Raw genomic sequence first — 21,042 nt, forward strand, 5'->3', positions numbered from 1 at the left:
TGACTCAGTCCTTTTTTTTTTTTTACTCTAAATTGAGAGCTATTTTACTTTGAAACAGATTGAAAGCCAATTTGATGACTACTTAAGTAATGTATTACTTACAATTCCTATTTAAAAAATTTAATCCATTAGTTTTAAACTTTCAAAGTAATTTCTACTGTAAATTAATGATTTTTGAAAAGCTCTGAAAGTGGTTTATTGGTGAACTTAGTGATATTGTAGTCTTTATTATCTATCTCTGGGAAAGTTTTATCATTCACTATCTTTGCTTTTTAAAAACATTTTATAATTTTGCCCATAAACAGCATCTTTCCATTGTTAACATAAGTTCCATTTTTGTTTACAGATCTTTCTTCTTCCTTGGGTATAGTCCAAAAATAGGATAAAATACATTCTTGATATTACCGTATAGAAGTACTGCTTTGTGTTTTTCTATAGGACTTTATTTTGTAGTATTATCAAGTTCATTTTCTAGTTTCAAATTTTACAGTTCTGTCTTCTATGACTTCTTTTAATTTGGTTTAAATAAAACACTTAAGGTGCTTAGTATAAAACTTACTTATTGTAGAGTTTGTTGAATTTTAATTTGGTGGTGATAAGTTTTAGCTTGAGTCTGATCAAGTTATTCTAAAGACCTTATTCACCTGATCAGAAATTGCTATTTCATGCATGTATGCTTTTGATGACCACTGAATAAAAAGTGAGATTGGGTCAGTTTGAGTCCATTGCCATTAGAAAAAATGACTCCTGAACTACGGAGACATGGATTATTGCCCTATTTTGTCACATTTGGGTAAAACACCCCACATCTTTGGTCCTCATTTATTTATTCCATGAATATTTCTTGAGCCACTACTTTGTGCCTGGCTCTGTTCTAGGTGCTAGAGAAATGGACTGAAATCTTAGTCCTCATGAAGCTTACCTTTCAGTGGTGAAAGATAAAGAATAAAATGTAATTAAAAGATATAGCAGTTAGATAGTGCTCAATACTATGGAGAAAAATGAAGTTAGGGAAGGGGGGATAAGGAGTACAGTGTGAGAATTTGTAGGCTCCCATTTAAAATGCAGTGGTCAGGGAAGGCCTCACTGAGAGATGATACATGGGTGAAGACCTGAAGGAGAAACTGCAGAGACTAGTTTGATTGCGATTGATTGAACAAGGAGACAAGTAGAAGATAAAGCCTGCACAGTAATGTGGGCCACGTGTATGAGACCTTATAGAGCATTGTAAGGCATTTGGCTTTTATCCTGAGATAAAATCTTCATTAGAAGATTTTGAATAGGGGAGTATTTTATACCTCAGTAGAACCCACAGTTAACATTAAAACCTTAAACACAGAAAAGTGTTTATTTTACGTTTTAGTTTGAGATGCTTATTAGAAATTCAAGTACAGATATTGTTAGGAGTTTAGAGGAGTGTTCTAGGCTATAAAGATCATTTAGTATTTTTAAATGTCAGAAGATACAAGTAAAGCTGAAATCTGAATAAGATCAATGTATTGAATCCCTGGCATTATCCTGGTTATGATATTGTACTATGATTTTGTAAGATGCTATTCTCAGGGGAACTGGTCAGATGGTACACAGAATCTGTCTTTTTTCTTAAACCTTTAAGTGCATATACAACTGCCCCAAAATAAAAAGTTCAAGAGAAAAAGTTGTGGGACTATATGAGATCTTCAAGGGATACAGTAGAGGGGGGGGGGGCAAGATCCACAGACTGAATTCTGGGGAACCTGATAATAAAAAGTTAGGGAGAGAAGGAGGAGGAATTGTCAAAGGAAACTGAAGATGAGTAAGAGGAAACCAAGGGAGTGGTGGTGTCCTTGGAGCCTTGCTTCCCTATTTGTAAACATGAGTGCCGACTTGTTCTAGAGTTCTGAGATTTTGTTACTCAATATTGGTTATACTTCATGTCATAATTTGTTCTTTTGAAAAGATGAATTCAGAATGCCACATATCCCAGTAGTGGAAACAAAGGCACTTTTTGACCTGAGAAAATTAAATCATGTACATTATTCCTCAGTACATTTAATTCTCTACATATACTCCTATAAAAATAATTCTCTTACATTTCTATAAAATAAGGTAACTAGGTCAGTGTTTTCCAAATTCTGTTTTATAGAATGAATGTCAGTAATTTATAAATTATCTGGAGGAAATAAATTTCCATGGTCAGATAAGTTTAGGAAACACAAGTTAAATAGGTTCTTGAATATGGGATTTTTCGGGCTCGTGAATATCTAAGATAATATTATCTATTTTACTTTGAAGGGATCATGCTCTGGATGATGATTTGGGGGTTGTATAGAAGTGATGATTGGAATGGTGCCTAAGGATGGGATATACAAGACCAGGCAGGTCTGAATGCCTTTGTTTTGTCTTGAATCCCCTTCCCCTGTTTGCTAACTCTTGTTCTTGGTGCAGAACAGATTCACTGTAGTGTTTTCACTGCTTCCTTGCCTCTTTCACCTTCATGGTGGCTTACTGCTTTCTTATACAGCCACTTCACATAGATGTCCCTTTTCTAGCACTTTTTACAGTTCTCTAAACATTTATTTCGATATGTTTCCTTGATAGTGAACTTCTTTTTATTTTATTTATTTTGTTTTATTTTATTTTTAGCAAGAGAGAAACAGGAAGGGAGAGAGATGAGAAGCGTCAGCTTGTAGTTGCAGCATTTTGGTTGTTTATCGATTGCTTTCCCATATGTGCTTTGACCAGGAGGCTCCAGGTGATCCATTGAGTGACCTCTTGCTCAAGCCAGCAACCTTTGGGCTCTAGCCAGCAACCTTTGGGCTCAAGCCAGTGACCATGGGGTTATGTTTGTGATCCCACACTCAAGCCAGCAACCCCACTCTGAAGCTGGTGAACCTGCACTCCAGCTGGCAACCCTGGGGTTTTGAACCTGGGTCCTCAGCCTCCCAGGTGGATGTGCCATCCACTGTGCCACCATCCGGTCAGGTGCCAGTGAACTTCTTGAAAAAAGTCTCTTAACTTTGGACTGGAAGGCTTAGCCCACTACCTGATGTATGTGCTACCTGGTAAATGTTTAGCTCAGTTACCCTTTCCACACATAATATTTATTAATATCTCTCAGAACAAATGATCAGAAGTGGTGTAATAGATGTTTTACTTATTAGTATGATGATTATCTTAAATTTAATCCTGAATGTCTGAGTTGGGGGCATTGAGGACTGGTTGACTTTACTACTGGTTTATTGTACAGCCTCTTTCCAGCTTTTTTATGGTATACATACAAATATTTTTGAATTGAAGATTAATTTTTGAAAATCATTGAAATATTTGACTTTTTTATTGGAAAGAGAGAATATGAATTGGCTGAAATGAATATGAACATAATTCCTCTTATAGCTTCTCCTCCCAACCCCATCCCATGGTATGTTTATAGTGTCAATGGCACTTCACAAAAGAACACACTAAATGCAGTGTTTTTCAACTGCAGGTCCACAGGCCAATGCCAGTTCTCCGGTAATTTTGAGCCAGTCCATGATGTTGTTTAAAGATTATAGATCCAATGATCTTAGTTGAATTCACTTGTGCTCAGGGTGATTGCCACTTATCAGCCTTTATCATCAATGACAAAACTATTGAGGTTTTCTTAGATATCTTTGGAACTTAAAGCTTATTTGAACAATCTTTCACCATGCAGAGTGTTTTTCAATCATGAGCAATAAAGTAATTGACCCAGAATATTAATTTTATATGTAGCTTTGAATTGGACATCTTGACCTGCAGAAAAATGCAAATAGGGACATTTACTTCATTTTAAATTTCAGAGCAAAATGACTGTCCTTGAGAACTACTGTATTTCCCCATGTATAAGATGCTTCCATGTATGAGATGCACCTTAATTTTGGGGCTGAAAATTTGAAAAAAACATAGTATTACATAAAGTTATTGAACTCAAGTTTTATTCATCTACAACAATCATTACAAAAACAAGCACTAAAATGGGAAATGCAAGTAAAAAATCTACAACCACTTTATAAAACATCCAGTTTTTAGACCCTAAATTTTAGGTGCACCTTATACATAGGGAAATATGGTATATCAGAAAGATCTGTTTTAGCAGATATATATAAAGAAGAAATATTACATACTTGCAATCTTGATCCCTGGTGGTTTGTTGTTGAAATTGATCATCAGCCAATCTTTCTCTTCTCTTTATGTTAAAATCTTAAATAGTGTTTGTTTTAAATGCTATACTATGTTTTTCTATAAAAAACACTATTGCGACATTCACAGGTAAAAAGTGAAATTATGTAAAGGTAATTTGCTCAGAACTTTGAGCTTAGCAAATTTCAGTCTTCTACCAAGCAGTTGAATATCTCAAATGATGACTATTTCAGCAGGTATCTTTAATGAATAAGAATTACAGGTAAAAACATTTTAAAAAAAATTTTTTAAAGTGTTAAAGATGTATTCATAGTATATTATAGTTTGCTAATTTTAAAGTATGCTTTTGTAGTTACAAAAATGTAGTCTACATATTAGTGATGGATGTGATAATGAAATTTTATATAGCGTGCTTTTCTAATTTTTTTCTTCAGATTTGTTCTTCTAAATGTTTTCACTGGTTGTTACAATTTTGTTCTTTAAACAAATTACCAGCATGGTTAAAACCCAAACAAAATTGACATCCCACTTTTGGTAGGCCTCAATGCTAGTTATTTCAATAATTTATTTGTTCTCATATATCAGTTTCTTATCCAGAAAAATGAAGAGTAATAAAAACCTTTGTTACCAACCTCCCCTGCAGAGATATCATGACTCAGTTTCCCTAGCTGAAATGCGATAATAGTAGCACATGCTTAATAGCTTTCATTTTGTTACATAAAACCACTTTATTAAAATAGCCATATGCGAAAATGGTTTAATGCATGGTATTTCTTTTATAATAATACAAGATTTATTTTTTATTTATTTTTATTTTTTTGTATTTTTTGAAGTTGGAAACGGAGAGGCAGTCAGACAGACTCCTGCATGCGCCCGACCAGGATCCATCCGGCATGCCCACCAGGGGGCGATGCTCTGCCCATCTGGGGTGTTGCTCTGTTGCAACCAGAGCCATTCTAGCACCTGAGGCAGAGGCCATGGAGCCATCCTCAGCACCCAGGCCAACTTTGCTCCAGTGGAGCCTTGGCTGCGGGAGAGGAAGAAAGAGACAGAGAGGAAGGAGAGGGGGAGGGGTAGAGAAGCAGATGGGCGCTTCTGTGTGCCCTGGCCGGGAATCGAACCCAGGACTCCTGCACGCCAGGCAGACGCTCTACCACTGAGCCAACCGGCCAGGGCCAATAATACAAGATTTTTGATGTTTTCAACAGTAAAGAAAAAGAAAAAGCTTTTTTTTTTTTTTTTTTTTTGTATTTTTCTGAAGCTGGAAACGGGGAGAGACAGTCAGACAGACTCCCGCATGCGCCCGACCGGGATCCACCTGGCACACCCACCAGGGGGCGACGCTCTGCCCTGACCAGAGCCACTCCAGCGTCTGGGGCAGAGGCCAAGGAGCCATCCCCAGCGCCTGGGCCATCTTTGCTCCAATGGAGCCTCGCTGCGGGAGGGGAAGAGAGAGACAGAGAGGTAGGAGAGGGAGAGGGGTGGAGAGGCAGATGGGCGCCTCTCCTGTGTGCCCTGGCCGGAAATCGAACCCGGGACCTTTGCACGCCAGGCCGACGCTCTACCACTGAGCAAACCGGCCAGGGCAGAGAAAGCTTTTATAAAATACTTTAATACTACTTTGTGACCTGTTTGTTTCTGTTTTACAAACTGAGTTTATTAAATGCTTAGAAATAAAAGTAAATTGTAATTTAAATTTTTATTTCAAAACGTTATTAATCTAGTATCTACTTTTTGTTTAATCAAACTAATTTTCGTGGTTTCTTTCTACTCTATGCATGTTATTCTTAAAATGATTATTTTCCCATATAAAATCATTAAAGCATTGAACTTGTACTGTACACTTGATGCTATTTTATCTTTATGAATATTATTCTTCACAATTAAATACTCGAAAGAATTACAAATCTTTAATCAGAAACTATTGGCATTTGGCATTTTGTTATTTTGGGGGGCAAGTTTATTCATTTAAATTTGTTTTGTAAATTAGTTCTAATTATTTTAATATATTACTAATGTAGTGGTTGTGCAAAAAAGGACTGGGTCTATTTTAAATTTTAATTTCATGTAATAATTAATATAAGTAATTTATTACTTATAAGTAAAATTATATTTAATATGATATATAAATATATATAAATATAAGTAAAATTATTATTAATATGATATTTAGCATCGCATTAGCATTTTAGTCCTAATTTTTAAAATTTACCCTCAGAATGGATAAAGAAGGTAGGTGTTTGCCAATTCCATGTTTCAGATACTAACTGTGTAAGTAGATTTGAGCATGGTTGACATCCTATTCTACTAGATGTCTTCAGTTGTGTTCATGAAATCTAAGTCAGTATAGTTGTTAATGTTAAATGTATTAATACTTAAGTATAGTTATTAAACCTTTATAAAGTAATGAAACATTGAACTATGTAAATGGCATTTCACATCAGGTAGAAGCACCTAGATTATGCAGATTAAAATTGAGTTTAATATGTAATAACAGCTAATAATATTTATTCATCAGCAGTTTCTGAAACAAATTCTTGGAAAAAGAAAAGCTTATTGTTATATGGAATCGATTGTTTTAAAAGATTTTATAGATGGCATTTGCTTTTATTAATGTAATATGTTACAATTAGTATAGTTTTAGAAACTAAGAAGTTTAAAATTTTATAGTTAATATTTGAGCTATGCTTATAAAGGTTTTTAAGATAACATATCCACCAAAATTCTAAATTTTATGATTTTTATCAACTCTAGAGTATGTTAATTGTAAGAAGTATTGAAATGGTGTTTTATTTAATTTCACCATAGGTAGAATATATTCTCTCACTTTTTAAGTCCTGTAATAGTTAATACTGATGCATATCATATATATATATATATATATATATATGATATGCATCAGTATATATATATATACCATATAGCCTACTTTTATTTTTTATAAAGTAAAACTTTTCAAACTATTTTACTGATGTGTTATGTCATTTATTTTAAATTGTGCTAGCATAGAGAACATTTCTTAAGTGCTCATGTTTTTAGAGAAGGAAATACATGTCTATTTGTTTAACACATTTATTGAACCTGCTTATGTTTTTAATATACATTTTTTTCTTAAAATATTTACAGAGGTCATTTTCTATTATAGTATAAATTGTACAATTGTTAGATTTATATTTTAATTATTTTGAGCATACAAAAAGAATTTTCATATTTTTCCATTGTGTTTATAAAGTATTCAATACTTATTTTGTTTTCAAGATTAAGAAATGAAGCTCCCACCAAGGAACCAAAATCTGTGCTTGAGGTAAATTTTGTTTTATTTTATACCTTAAAGGTTTATACTTGGCCCTGGCTGGTTGGCTCAGTGGTAGAGCATTGGCCTGGCGTGTAGATGTCCTAGGTTTGATTTCTAGTCAGGGAACACAGGAGAAGCATTCATCTGCTTCTCCACTGCTCCCCCACCCCTTCTCTCTCTCTCTCTCTCTCTCTCTCTCTCTCTCTCTCTCTCTTCCTGTTCTGCAGCCATAGTTTGATTGGTTTGAGTAAGCTGGCCTCGGGTGCTGAGAGTGGCTTGTGGCCTCCACCTCAAGCACTAAAAAATTGCTCCATTGCTGAGCAACAGAGCAATGGCCCCTAGTGCAGTGATCCCCAACCCCCGGGCCACGGACCAGTACTGGTCCGTGGGCCATTTGGTACCGGTCTGCAGAGAAAGAATAAATAACTTACATTATTTCCGTTTTATTTATATTTAAGTCTGAACGATGTTTTATTTTTAAAAAATGACCAGATTCCCTGTTACATCTGTCTAAGACTCACTCTTGACGCTTGTCTTGTAAGTTCAACAATTATATTTAAAAATACCACAGTTTTTACGCCGGTCGCATAATTTTATTTTGTGCATTTATCTGTCCCATCCTAAAGGCCGGTCCGTGAAAATATTTTCTGACATTAAACCCGTCCGTGGCCCAAATAAGGTTGGGGACCACTGCCCTAGGGGACTTGCTGGGTGGATCCTGGTCAGGATACATGCAAGAGTCTGTTTCTCAGCCTCTCCTCCTGTGACTAAAAAATTAAATTAAATTAAAATTTAAAAGGGTTTATACATTAGAAAATATTGTTGGCATGGTTTTTTAAAAAACAATTTGATGTGCATACATCAGTGGCAACTATTGGCATATTATCAGGAAAAATTGAGATTTTGTTCTTTATTTTCATGAGATATATTTAAAATACCTTATCCTAAGTAAAACTGAAAGGTGATTTTTTTTTTTTTTTTTGGCAAAGACATTACCTATTTCACTTGCCTGTTATTTAGTTCAAGTGAGTAATGAAAATAAATTTATGATTTAAAAATTCTGAAATCAATAAAACCTCAGACATTTGGTACATTGGAAAATTAATCTTTCTATATGATATAATTTTCTGGGAAATTGAGACTGTCAAAGATTTAACTGATATTTCAAATGGAAATATTTTGGATATATAGTAACTATGCTTTAGTTACCGTAAACAGGTATTGTGACTGTAATACTTAGGTTTATCATATAAGTAAGTGTTACTGGGAAGTGTAATAAATGAAAAACTAATTTCTGAAGTTAGAAATAATTTTGCGTAAGTACTTGCTTCTTGGTATTAATGTTTTGAATATTAATATTATTTAGGGTTTTTTCCTGAGTGTAATGAAAGTGAGGTGGGTTCAGCATTTAGCTTTTGAACAGCATTTCTGTCTTGTACAATGAATAAGTAAAGTCTAGGCAAAAATAGCAGTTTTCTTCCAAGTGGCTTTTTAGTATACCATGGAAAATTCTCTTTTGTTTGAAAGGTTTTTAAGTACAGATAAATTTATTTAATACATATGGGATATTTTGGTTATCTTTTTATTCTTGAGTTTTGGTAGTTTGTGGTTTTTAAGGAATTGGTATATTTAATCTGAGATGTTGAATTTATGTGTATAGAGTTATTTATAGTATTTACTCCCTTATTTTTTAAATGTCTGTAGGTTCTGCAGTGATTAATACTCTTTCATTCCTGATAGTGGTATATTTTGTGGGGGGTTTTCTATTGTCATATACTTTAACTTATAAAGATAAAATACAGTGTAATTTTTTTTGCTTTAGTCAGTTATTTTTTAGAGCTATTAATTTTTAAAAATAATACTATATTTACCTTCATGTTTACCATTTCCAGTATTCTTTTTTTTTTTCTTGACAGAGAGAGGGACAGCTAGGGACAGACAGACAGGAAGGGAGAGAGGAGATAAGAAGCATCAATTCTTCGTTGTACCACCTCAGGTGTTCATTGATTACTTTCTCGTATGTGCCTTGAGCGGGGGACTACAGCAGAGTGAGTGACCCCTTGCTCAAGCCAGCAACCTTGTGCTCAAACCAGTGACCTCAGGGTTACGAACCTGGCTCGTCCGAGTTCCATTCCAATGCTCTATCCACTGCGCCACTGCCTCGTCAGGCCCATTTCCAATATTCTTCATTTCTTTATGTAGCTTTTTTTTTTTACTAGTATTATACTTAACTTTATTTGCTATATTTCATTACAGATCTATTGCAAATTATTTCTTCCATGCTTTTTTTAATTAAAATTTATTTTTCATTTTTGAAAGATTTTTATGAGTATAAAGGGTTGAGAGTTTTATTTCTTTCAGCATGTTTTTAAAGAAGTCATTTTATTGTCTCTTCGCTTGCATATTTTCTAATGAGATATCTTACTGTAATTTCGATTTTTGTTTCTATGTATGTATATAATACATCATTTTTCTTTGGTTGCCCTCAATATTTTATCTTTATTTTGTGTTTAGTCTTCATTAGTTTGAATGTGATATGTCTAAGTTTGGTTTGTTCATTTGTCTATTTATATGTTTATTTTTGTAATTGTTTGCTTTTTGTGTTTATCCTGATTGGTGTTCATTGAGCTGTTTTGTATCTTCTATTTCTGGGGTTCTAATTTTACATGTGTTATATCATTTGATGTTAGTTTCTGTCCTTAGATGCCCCTTATGGTTTCCACTCCCCACGCCTCAAAACACACACACACACACACACATTTTTTTTCTTTGTATTCGATTTGGGTAATTTCTATCTGTTAAACTATTGATTTAATTTCAGTTGTGTTAGGTCTACTAATGAGCTCATCAAAGGCATTTTTCATCGCTGTCATTGTGGTTTGTTTTTTTGTTTGTTTTTTCTAGCATTTGCATTGATTATTACAGTTTCTGACCCTCTGTTAAATTCCCATTCTGGTCATGCATGTTGTCCTTTTTCTTTTTTTTTTCTTCTTCTTCTCCTTCTCCTCCTCCTTTTCCTTCTTCTCTTCTTCTCCTCCTCTTCCTTCTCCTCCTCCTCCTTCCTTCTTCCTCTTTCCTCCCTTCTTCCTCCTTTTTCCTCCTTCTTCCTTCCTCCTTCTTCCTTCTTTCTTTTTCTTCTTTTTTTTTAAAGTGAGAGTTGGGAGATAGTGAGACAGACTTCCACATGCACCCAGACCCAACCATGCCTGGGGCTGATGCTCGAGTCAGTCAAACTAGTCAAGCTATGTTTAGCTTTGGAGGAGAACCAAGCCATCATCATCAGCTCTCAGGAAGAGGGAGAAAAGGTAGGGGAGGAATAGAAAGAGAAGCAGGTAGTTGCTTCTCCTGTGTGCCCTGACTGGGAATTGAACCTGAAGTGTCCATACACCAGATCAGTGCTCTACCACTGAGCCAACTGCCAGGGCTTGTCCTCCTTTTTCTACCAAAACATTTAACACATTAGTCTTAGTAATTTAAAATTTTCTACCTGATAGTTCCAACAGCTGGGTCATATCTATCTGGCTCTGCCAATTTCTTTGTCTCCTGATGATGCCTTTCCCTCACTCTTGTTTTGTGTTGTTATATTTGTTTGAAAGTGAGACATATGTAGGACTCAAAAGTATTTACGATATATATGAAAATGGGTATACTTATTCTTATATTAGGTCATTAATGTGGTGCTTGGGTCCATGTAATAGTGAGATGACCTAGATTTTAATTTTCCTGTTGCAGTGGCTACCTTCAATGTACCATGAGTTTTAATTCTTCTCTAGTATTTATACGTGATTAGGGTGGGAGTTATATTGCTGGAGGCTTTTTTCTTAAAGTCCTTGCTCCACACTCAGCTTTAGTCTTTTCCTGTGATACTAAGCTTCAGAGGATGTCTCTCTCTCTCTCTCTCTCTCTCTCTCTCTCTCCATATATATATATATATACTCGTGCCTTTCTTTTAACAGTATTGCTCTTATTATTTGATGTTTGCTAGGTCGGTGTTGAGTATGCCAATGGGGTGATAATCTCTTGTTCTGGTTTAGCATCATCTTAAGATGGCTCAGTGTCTCTGGGTCTTGAAAATAGGATTTTTTTCCTTCCATCCCCCAGCCGTAGTCAATCCCTATGCCCAGGGGTAACAGGGTTTACCTCCCTTTTTTTCCACTATGTTAAGCCATGAACAGACCTTGGCTAGGTAGCTCATTTGGTTAGAGCATTGTCTCAATATGCCAGGGTTGTGGGTTCTATCCCTGCTCAGGACATATACAAGAAGAAACCAATGGATGCACAGCTAAATAGAACAATAAATTAGTGTTTCTCTTTTTCTCTCTGTTTCTCCCTCTCTTCCTCTCTCACTCTAAAATCAATCAATAAAAAGAAAGCCATAAACATGAAGAAAATTTATGAATCCATAATTTTATAACATCATCCATTGATTGTTTCCTGAGGCATTTATACTTGACTAGAAGAGATCGTTGAATTCTATCTTTTTATTGCCGTTTCATCTGTGTCAAGTGAAACCAACCATTTTGTACAGAAACAAATTTCTTAAATTTATTTTTTGTTAAAAGAGAAGTAGCCTTGTTAAAAATTTAGCAGGCTATACATAGAGTTAAAGGACGCCATATTGAATGGTCATATTGAGCATTGTTGGTCCAGGTTTTCTTTGAAGTGTATATGTGATATGGATAGGCCCTGGAGTAGATCCAGGTGTTTAAGTACGCATGTGATGTGGTGGGTAGTTTGAGTTAATCTTCAAGATTTTTATCAGGTGCATTATAGTGGAATCAATATTGTCATGCCTCAGTATTAGTTTACTGTTATCACTTTAATTGGTTTAGTTTTCCATTTTCTCTTTAAAAATGCATTTTTTATATACTAGGTAGTATTTGGAATTGATATTATACACTGGCTTCTAAAATAGACCCTTTTCTGCTACTCTGTATATTGCCATATTACACTGCTTTTATTTCTTCACTATGTACATCATGATTCATCTGCTCCAGTCTGATGGTTGGTTTCATTTTAACTAAGTAGGAGATAAGAAAGAAGAGATAGGTACAGATGCCTTTCTTATTTTTTGCTTCCTTCCTTAGCTATTAGAAACACTTGATAGGACATTCCAGGAATCTTCATATTTGGAAACAAAGACAATAATATTATTTCTTTATCCTTAAAGTGGTCAGCATCTAGTAGGACAATTAGACATGAGAGAATTGTAATCCAGTAAAAATAAGTACCATATTCTAAGTATTTCAGGTATAGTAGGTATACCAGTAGTCCCTTCAGGGTGACTTTATTATTTTTCTCTCATTTTGTTAATATTTGTTTCTCAATTCAGACATACACCTAAATATGCAGAATAGGAATTCCTGTTATTTTATTAAGGAAATGACAAATTAGCTCTAGTTCTTACTTCTATTCTGGGATTGATTCTCCATAAAGAAATTCTAGTAGGCCCTGGCCGGTTGGCTCAGCGGTAGAGCGTCAGCCTAGCGTGCGGAGGACCCGGGTTTGATTCCCGGCCAGGGCACACAGGAGAAGCGCCCATTTGCTTCTCCACCCCTCCGCCGCACTTTCCTCTCTGTCTCTCTCTTCCCCTCCCGCAGCCAAGGCTCCATTGGAGCAAAGATGGCCCGGGCGCTGGGGATGGCTCTGTGGCCTCTGCCCCAGGCGCTAGAGTGGCTCTGGTCGCAATATGGCGACGCCCAGGATGGGCAGAGCATCGCCCCCTGGTGGGCAGAGCGTCGCCCCTGGTGGGCGTGCCGGGTGGATCCCGGTCGGGCGCATGCGGGAGTCTGTCTGACTGTCTCTCCCCGTTTCCAGCTTCAGAAAAATGAAAAAAAAAAAAAAAGAAATTCTAGTATTATTGTTTTTGTTTTTAAGGGGCTTTTTTAGTTTTAAATTGTAAGTTTTTCAGACACTTGAGAATTCAGAATTTGTAAATTTTTTTATTTTTTATCAAATTAAAAGTTAAAATGTGCTGGAATGTTTAGCATAAAACCAGTTGTTCATCTGCCTCACCCTTTTTCAAAAACCTTTTATTTTTTTGAGTGAGAGGAGAGGGGACAGAAAAACAACCTCCCCCATGTGCCTTGACAGGGATTCACCCAGCAAATCCCATACTGGGGATTTTCTGCCCATCTTGGGCCATTGCTCTACAGCTGAGCTATTTTTAGCACCTGAGGCAGAGGCTGCAGAGCTGTTTTCAGTGCTGGGGGCCAGCTTAGTGGAACCAATCAAGCCATGTCTGCAGGAGGAGAAGAGAGAGAGGGAAAGGAGGGTGAGAGTAGAGAAGCAGATGGTCACTTCTCCTGTGTATACTGGCCATGAATTGAACCCAGGACATTCATATCCTGGCTGATGCTCTACCACTGAGCCAACTAGCCACGGCCCAAAAATCTCTTTAGAAGCAGCCATTTACAGGGTTTTTTTTTTTTATGAGAGGAACAAAGACAGACTTCATGGGCCCTGACCTGGATCCACCAGCAAGCCCCCTATAGGGCAATGCTTAGCCTGCCTGGGGCCATTGCTCCATTGCTCTGCAATGAAGTGATTTTTAGTACCTGAGGCAAATGCCACTAACTGAGCTATCCTCAACACCCAGGGGCCAACTTGCTGGAACTAATCAAGCCATGAGAGAGAGAGAGGAGAGGAAGGGGTAGAGAAGCAGATGGTTGCCTCTCCTGTATGCCCTGACTGGGAATTGAACCTGGGACATCCACATGCCAGCCGTTGCTCTGCCACTGAGCCAACCAGCCAGGACCCATTTTCAGCTCTTTTAGCAATTTGATCTAATATTTATTTCCATATTTCTAAATAATGTCATATTTTTTTTTTGAGTTGTCATTTGTTTAACACTATGACTCTTTTCCTTTCTGTCTTTTTTTTCTTTCTTTCTCTCTTTTTCTTTCTCTCTCTCTCTCTCTTTTTCTTTCTTTCTTGATTTTTTTTTAAGCATGAGAGATAGAGGGAGGGACAGACAAAAAGGAAGGAAGAAAGATGAGTGAGAAGCATCAACTTGTTGCAGCACTTTAGTTGTTAATTGATTGCTTTCTCTTAAGTGCCTTGACTGGGGGGCTCCAGCAGAGCCAATGATTCTTGAGTAAGCTAGCAACCAGGGGGTCATATCTCTGATCCCACGCTTAAACCAGCGACCCTATGCTCAAGCCCGATGAGCCCGCGCTTAAGCTAGTGATCCGGGCTTTTAAACCTGAGTCCTCAGCATCCCAGGCCAATGCTCTATCCACTGCACCAGGGTCTGGTCAGGCAACTGACTTTTCATAATTAAGAATTTACTAGACCATTATTCCTGCTTTCCTTTATGCCCTACCACCAGCATTCTAGACAGGGACGGAATTAGAATAATGCAAGTGAGTCAGTCCCTCACCTCTGGTACAAAATTTAAGGGTCCCCAAAATTGCAATTATCAGATAAATAATATTTTTATTTAACATTTAAACAATCAAAATTAATGAAAAATTATCCATGGTGAACATAATATCAGAATTTAAAGATGAGATCAAACCCATTACTACTTGTTTGACCATGCGAGTCATGCACATTTGGGGGTTGCATGTAAAATGCTAGTGTCTAATTTGCCATTTTTTCTGATGGTCCCTGTTCAGTTATGAGGGAAGTTGACAAGTTGTTTTCATTGTTTATAGCTGCAGTCCAAATACTGCTAAACAAAAATGAATGTTTCACTTAATTACATAAACATGTTTTTGTGGCTTTTTACACTATTATTAAGAATATGAAGGTAATACAAATTGTTAACTTACAGGAATGGGCAAAAAGGTTTAGTTACATTGTGACATTCTTTCTGAGCTGATAAAGCTATTGTAATAATCATAACCTGCATATCTTTTTCCATATAAACAACCATAACCCTACTTTTCACAACTCCTTTTTTGACCTTTCATTAATGAAATATGATCAGATGTCAGATTTTTCTGAAAAAGTATTTTTTACTAGGAATCCATGTTTTTATTTTGTTTCCTGTTCATACTTTTAAGGAATAATACAACAGGGTTCAATATTTGCAACTCAAAGAGTGATTTCAAAGATTGGAAAGATTTGACCAGAATTTGTGATCATAAAATTTTATATTTATCATGATACATTTTAAAAATTGAAATATTTTTAAAATCAAAATCAATATACAAAAATTTGTTTTTTTATAATGAACTATCAGAAAGAGAAATGAAGAAAGCCATTTTATTTACAGTTGCATCAAAAAAGAATAAAATACCTAGGAATAAAATTTGCCACATACACAAGAACTATATATAAGACATAATGAAAGAAATTGAAGAACACACAAATAAATGGACAGATATTTCATGCTCATGGACTAGAAGAGTTGAAATTGTTAAATATTAACATATAAATACAGTATCAAAGATTGCAATATATAATAAGCATCATATTTGAGTGTTCTAAAACTGATTAACAAAATGGTATTCAGAATTTTAAAATAATACCAGCCACAGTAACACCCTGCAAAAGAAGTGTCAGTAATCTGAAGTTAATTTAAAATTATTTAAAAATGAAAACAAGATAAAGAGAGAATTAGATGTTGAAAGTGTTATTGATGTGTTTGGTCCCATTAAAGCCAGAGAAGTAAAGTGATAATAAATTCTGATATAAAATGTTAGGAGTTAAACTACTCTTGTGAATTCAATATACTTTTCAAAAATTTTTTTCTTAATTTTAATGGGGTGACTGATAAATCAGGTTACATATGTTCAGAGAAAACATCTCCAGGTTATTTTGACATTTGATTATGTTGCATACCCATCACCCAAAGTCAAATTGTCTTTCCATCACCTTCTATCTGGTTTACTTTGTGCCTCTTCCCTCCTTTCACCCCCTCCCTCTTTGTTCCGCCCCCTCCCCCGCTCCTGGTAACCACCACACTTTTGTCCGTGTCTCTGAGTCTCTTTTTTTATGTCCCACCTATGTATGGAATTATATAGTTCTTAGTTTTTTCTGATTTACTTATTTCACTCAGTATAATGTTATCAAGATCTATCGATTTTGTTGTAAATGATCCAATGTCATCATTTCTTATGGCTGAGTAGTATTCTATAGTATATATGTACCACATCTTCTTTATTCAGTCATCTATTGAAGGGCTTTTTGGTTGTGTCCATGTCTTGGCCACTGTGAATAATGCTGCAATGAACATGGGGCTGCATCTGTCTTTATGTAGCAATGTTTTTGAGTTTTGGGGGTATATACCCAGTAGAGGGATTGCTGGGTCATATGGTAGCTCTATTTTTAATTTTTTGAGGAACCACCATACTTTCTCCATAATGGTTGTATTACTTTACATTCCCACCAATAGTGGATAAGGGTTCCTTTTTCTCCACAGCCTTTCCAACATTTGTTATCTCCTGTCTTGTTGATAATAGCTAATCTAACAGGTGTGAGGTGGTATCTCATTGTAGTTTTAATTTGCATTTCTCCAATAGATAATGAAGATGAGCATCTTTTCATATATCTGTTGGCCATTTGTATTTCTTCCTGGGAAAAGTGTCTTTTCATCTCCTCTTTCCATTTTTTTATTGGATTGTTTATTTGTTGTTGAGTTTTATGAGTTCTTTGTATATTTTGGATATTAGGCCCTTACCTGAGCTGTTATTTGAAAATATCATCTCCCATTTAGTTGGCTGTCTGTTTTGTTGTCAGTTTCTTTTGCTGTGCAAAAACTTCTTAGTCTAATGTAGTTCAATTCATTTATCTTTGCCTTCACTTCCCTTGCCTTTGGAGTCAAACTCATAAAGTGCTCTTTATAACCAAGGTCCATGAGTTCAGTACCTATATTTTCTTCTATGTAATTTATTGTTTCAGGTCTTATATTTAGGTCTTTGATCCATTTTGAGTTAATTTTAGTACAAGGGGACAAACTGTAGTCGAGTTTCATTATTTTACATGTGGCTTTCCAGTTTTCTCAGCACCATTTGTTGAAGAGGCTTTTTTTCTCCATTGTGTGTTGTTGGCCCCTTTATCAAAAATTATTTGACCATATACATGTGGTTTAATTTCTGGGCTTTTTATTCTGTTCCATTGGTCTGAGTGTCTATTTTTCTGCCAATACCATGCTGTTTTGATTGTCGTGGCCCTATAATACAATTTGAAGTCAGGTATTGTAATGCCCCCAGCTTCGTTCTTTTTTCCTTAGGATTTCTTTGGCTATTCGGGGTTTTTTATAGTTCCATATAAATCTGATGATTTTTTGTTCCATTTATTTAAAAAATCTCATTGGAATTGCATTAAATTTGTATATCGCTTTGGGTAATATAGTCATTTTGACTAAATTTATTCTTCCTATCAAGGAAAAAGGAATATTTTTCCATTTCATTGTATCTTTTTCAATTTCCCTTAACAATGCCTTGTCGTTTTCATTATATAGGTCCTTTTCAAAGTTTTAACTAATAACCTTTTCCTAGGGTTCTGGGAAGATGGCAGAGTAGAAAGCACCAGGAATCTGTCTTCTCACCCAGGCAATAATTGCATCAGCAAAATCTGGGAAATTTAATTATTTTTGGAACTCTGTAGAATGTGTTGAAGGCTTACAACTTGCAGGGAAAGTCTTGGATAGTACATTGTCATTAATTTTGGTCAGTTTAAGCATTTAGCACTGTAGCAGATACTCATTGTCCATCCCTAGCCACATGGCAGGCAGCTGTGCACCAATGTCCCTGAGCATCTTGCCCACTGCATATGGGAGTTCAGGGGGGCACTAAGGACCCAGTATTACAACTATATGGGGACCTGTGGTCTATCACTGATAGTTGCTTATCACAGAATTGCAAACCAAGAGGTAGACAGGTGTTGTTTTTGCACCTCCCTATTGTTGCATTCCACTGGCTCTCCAGCTGGAATGATTTCAAGGGGGATTTTAAAAACCAGTTCTCCGCTTGACCAGGCAGTGGCACAGTGGATAGAGCATCGGACTGGCATGCAGAGGACCCAGGTTCAAGACCTCGAGGTCGCCAGTTTGAACACGGGCTCATCTGGTTTGAGCAAAGCTCACCAGCTTGGACCCAAGGTCGCTGGCTCGAGCAAGGGGTTATTCAGTCTGCTGAAGGCCTGCAGTCAAGGCACATATGAGAATGCAATCAATGAACAACTAATGTGTCGCAACGAAAAACTGATGATTGATGCTTCTCATCTCTCTCTATTCCTGTCTGTCTGTCCCTTCTGTCCCTCTCTCTGACTCTCTCTCTGTCTCTGTAAAAAAATTAATTAAATAAATAACAGTGCTCCTCCCCCTCTTTATCTTTTGCTTTTTACCCTTTCAGGAATAAGACATTAAAGATTAAAACATTCAAGAACTATTGTATAAATGGTTAAAATTAAAAAGTGATCGCATATACCCAGGACCTGAGAAGACCTTAGTGTTACACCTGAGGCTCATCCTATGGATGGAGACAGCTTATAACAACAACAACAAAACAATAAATACTAACAACAGCAAATGTTGTGTAATAGGGGAATCTGATTCCCACAGTTACCACATTATTATATTCAAATTCTGGTGTTCAACAAAAAAGTCACAATGCATACAAACAGGCAAGTACAGCCCATTCAAAGGGGAAAAAATCCTATAGAAGTTTTTCCTGAAAAAGACATAATGACAGATACACTAGACAAAGAAATGAGAACAGCTGTCTTAAAGGTGCCTAAAGAATTAGAGGAATATGTGGGGAAAGTCAAGAGAACAATGTGAACAAAATGGAAATCTCAATAAAGGGAGAACCTTAAAGGAAGCTAGAAAATAATTCTGGAGCTGAAAAGTACTATAACTGAAAATGAAAATTTTACTAGAGGGATTCAAAGGCAAATTTAAGCAGACAGAAGAAAGACTCAGCCCTGGCCAGATAGCTCAATTGGTTAGAGCATCATCCCAAAAGAGCAGAGGTTGCCCGATTGATCTCCAGTCAAGGCACATACAGAAACAGATCAACGTTCCTATTATTCTTTTGCTCTCTCCCTGCCTCTCTCTAAACCCAATAAAATAAACAATTTTAAAAAAAAGTGGAGAGAGAAACAGTGAACTTGAAGGTAGGACAATGCAAATTATTAAGTTTGAGGAACAGAAAGAAAACAGAAGAAATATGAACAAAGCCTAAGGGAGCTGTGAGACACCATCAAGCTGACCAATATATACATCATCGGATGCTCATAGGGAGGAGAGAGAGAGAGAAATGGGTCAAGAGCGTATTTGAAGAAATGACTGAAAATTTCCCATAGTTGATAAAAGAAATGAATGTAAATATCCAACTTCAAGTAAGGTGAATTCAGAGCCCCACGCAGAGGTACATTATAATCAAACTTTCCAAAGTTAAAGAATCTTGAAAGCAGCCAGAGAAAAGTGGATCATCACATACAAGTGATCCTAAATAAGATTTTCAGCAGATTTCTCATCAGAAACATTGGAAGTCAGAAGGCAGTAGGTCAATATATTCAGAGTAATTTAAAAAAATAATAAGAATCCTATTTTTGGCGAGAGAAATGAGAGAAATTAAGACAGTCTCACATAAACAGAACCTGAGGGAGTTTGTGATACCTAGGCCTGCCCTGCAAGAAATGCTCAAGGGAGAGATTGCAAATTGAAAGGAAGGAACACTCCACTTTAACTCAAACCTATGTGGAGAAATACACATGTCCATAAAGGTAAATACATGGGCAATTATAAAAGCTAGTATTATTGTAACAATGGTTTTTAACTATTTTTTGTTTTCTACATGATTAAGATACAAATACATTTAAAGAAAAAAATTACTAGTGTCAAAGCTAGTTTTACTATAACTTTGGTTTGTATCTCCAATATTCTTTTCTACATAATTTATGAGACTAATACATTTAAAGGAATTATTAGTCTATGTTTTGAGGCACACAGTGTATAAAGCTATAAGTTTGTGATATCACCAATTGAAAGGGGTGGGGATGGAGCTTTAAAATAAAAGCAGCAGAGTTTTTGTATGTTATTGAAGGTAAGCTAGTATAAGTTCAGAATAGAATGTAATAACATTATGATGTTAAATGTAATCCCATGGTAACCACAAAGAAAATTGCTATACAGTATGCCCAAAGGAAAATGAGAAAGAAATTTAAACATTTCACTACAAAAAAAAAATCGACTAACCACAAAAGAATTCAGTAATACAAAAAACTCTAAGGCAGATAGAAAACAAATAGTACAATGATAGAAGTAAGTCCCTTTTCAGTAATTAATTTAAATGTTAATGGTTAAAGTCTCCAATTAAAAGACTGAGGTTGGGAAAAAAAACATGACCCAACTGCATGCTTTCTACAGGAAACTCATTTGAGATCCAAAGACAAAACTTGAAAGTGAGCAAATAAAAAAGTCTCTGTGAATAGTAACTGAAAAGAGCAGGGGTAGCTTTACTACTGTTAGACCAAATAGATGTTAAATCAGAGAAATTTTACAAGAAAAAGGACATTACATGGGAGCACAAATGTAGGTTTACAGTTATATAAATAACACAATAATAACAATACAAGAATAAATTTTTGCATACTGAACATCGTAAACCTACTTTTGCCCACCCCTGTATTAATAAAAGGTCAATACAGCAAGA

The 21,042-nt window shown here is 35.8% G+C and overlaps 1 protein-coding gene across 4 annotated transcripts in view; it reads left to right on the plus strand.

Annotated features, from left to right (window-relative positions):
* The window catches only part of ZNF280D (zinc finger protein 280D), a 140,718-nt gene that overhangs the window by 108,992 nt on the left and 10,684 nt on the right, over window positions 1-21,042 (plus strand). For all 4 annotated transcript variants that reach the window (XM_066388246.1, XM_066388244.1, XM_066388245.1 and 1 more), the window contains one exon: window positions 7,399-7,444. In XM_066388246.1, the coding sequence (XP_066244343.1) occupies window positions 7,399-7,444 (46 nt within the window). The remainder of the gene's footprint in view (window positions 1-7,398; window positions 7,445-21,042) is intronic.

Source organism: Saccopteryx leptura, chromosome 6 (genome assembly GCF_036850995.1).
Source record: "Saccopteryx leptura isolate mSacLep1 chromosome 6, mSacLep1_pri_phased_curated, whole genome shotgun sequence".
NCBI classification, from domain to species: domain Eukaryota; kingdom Metazoa; phylum Chordata; class Mammalia; order Chiroptera; family Emballonuridae; genus Saccopteryx; species Saccopteryx leptura.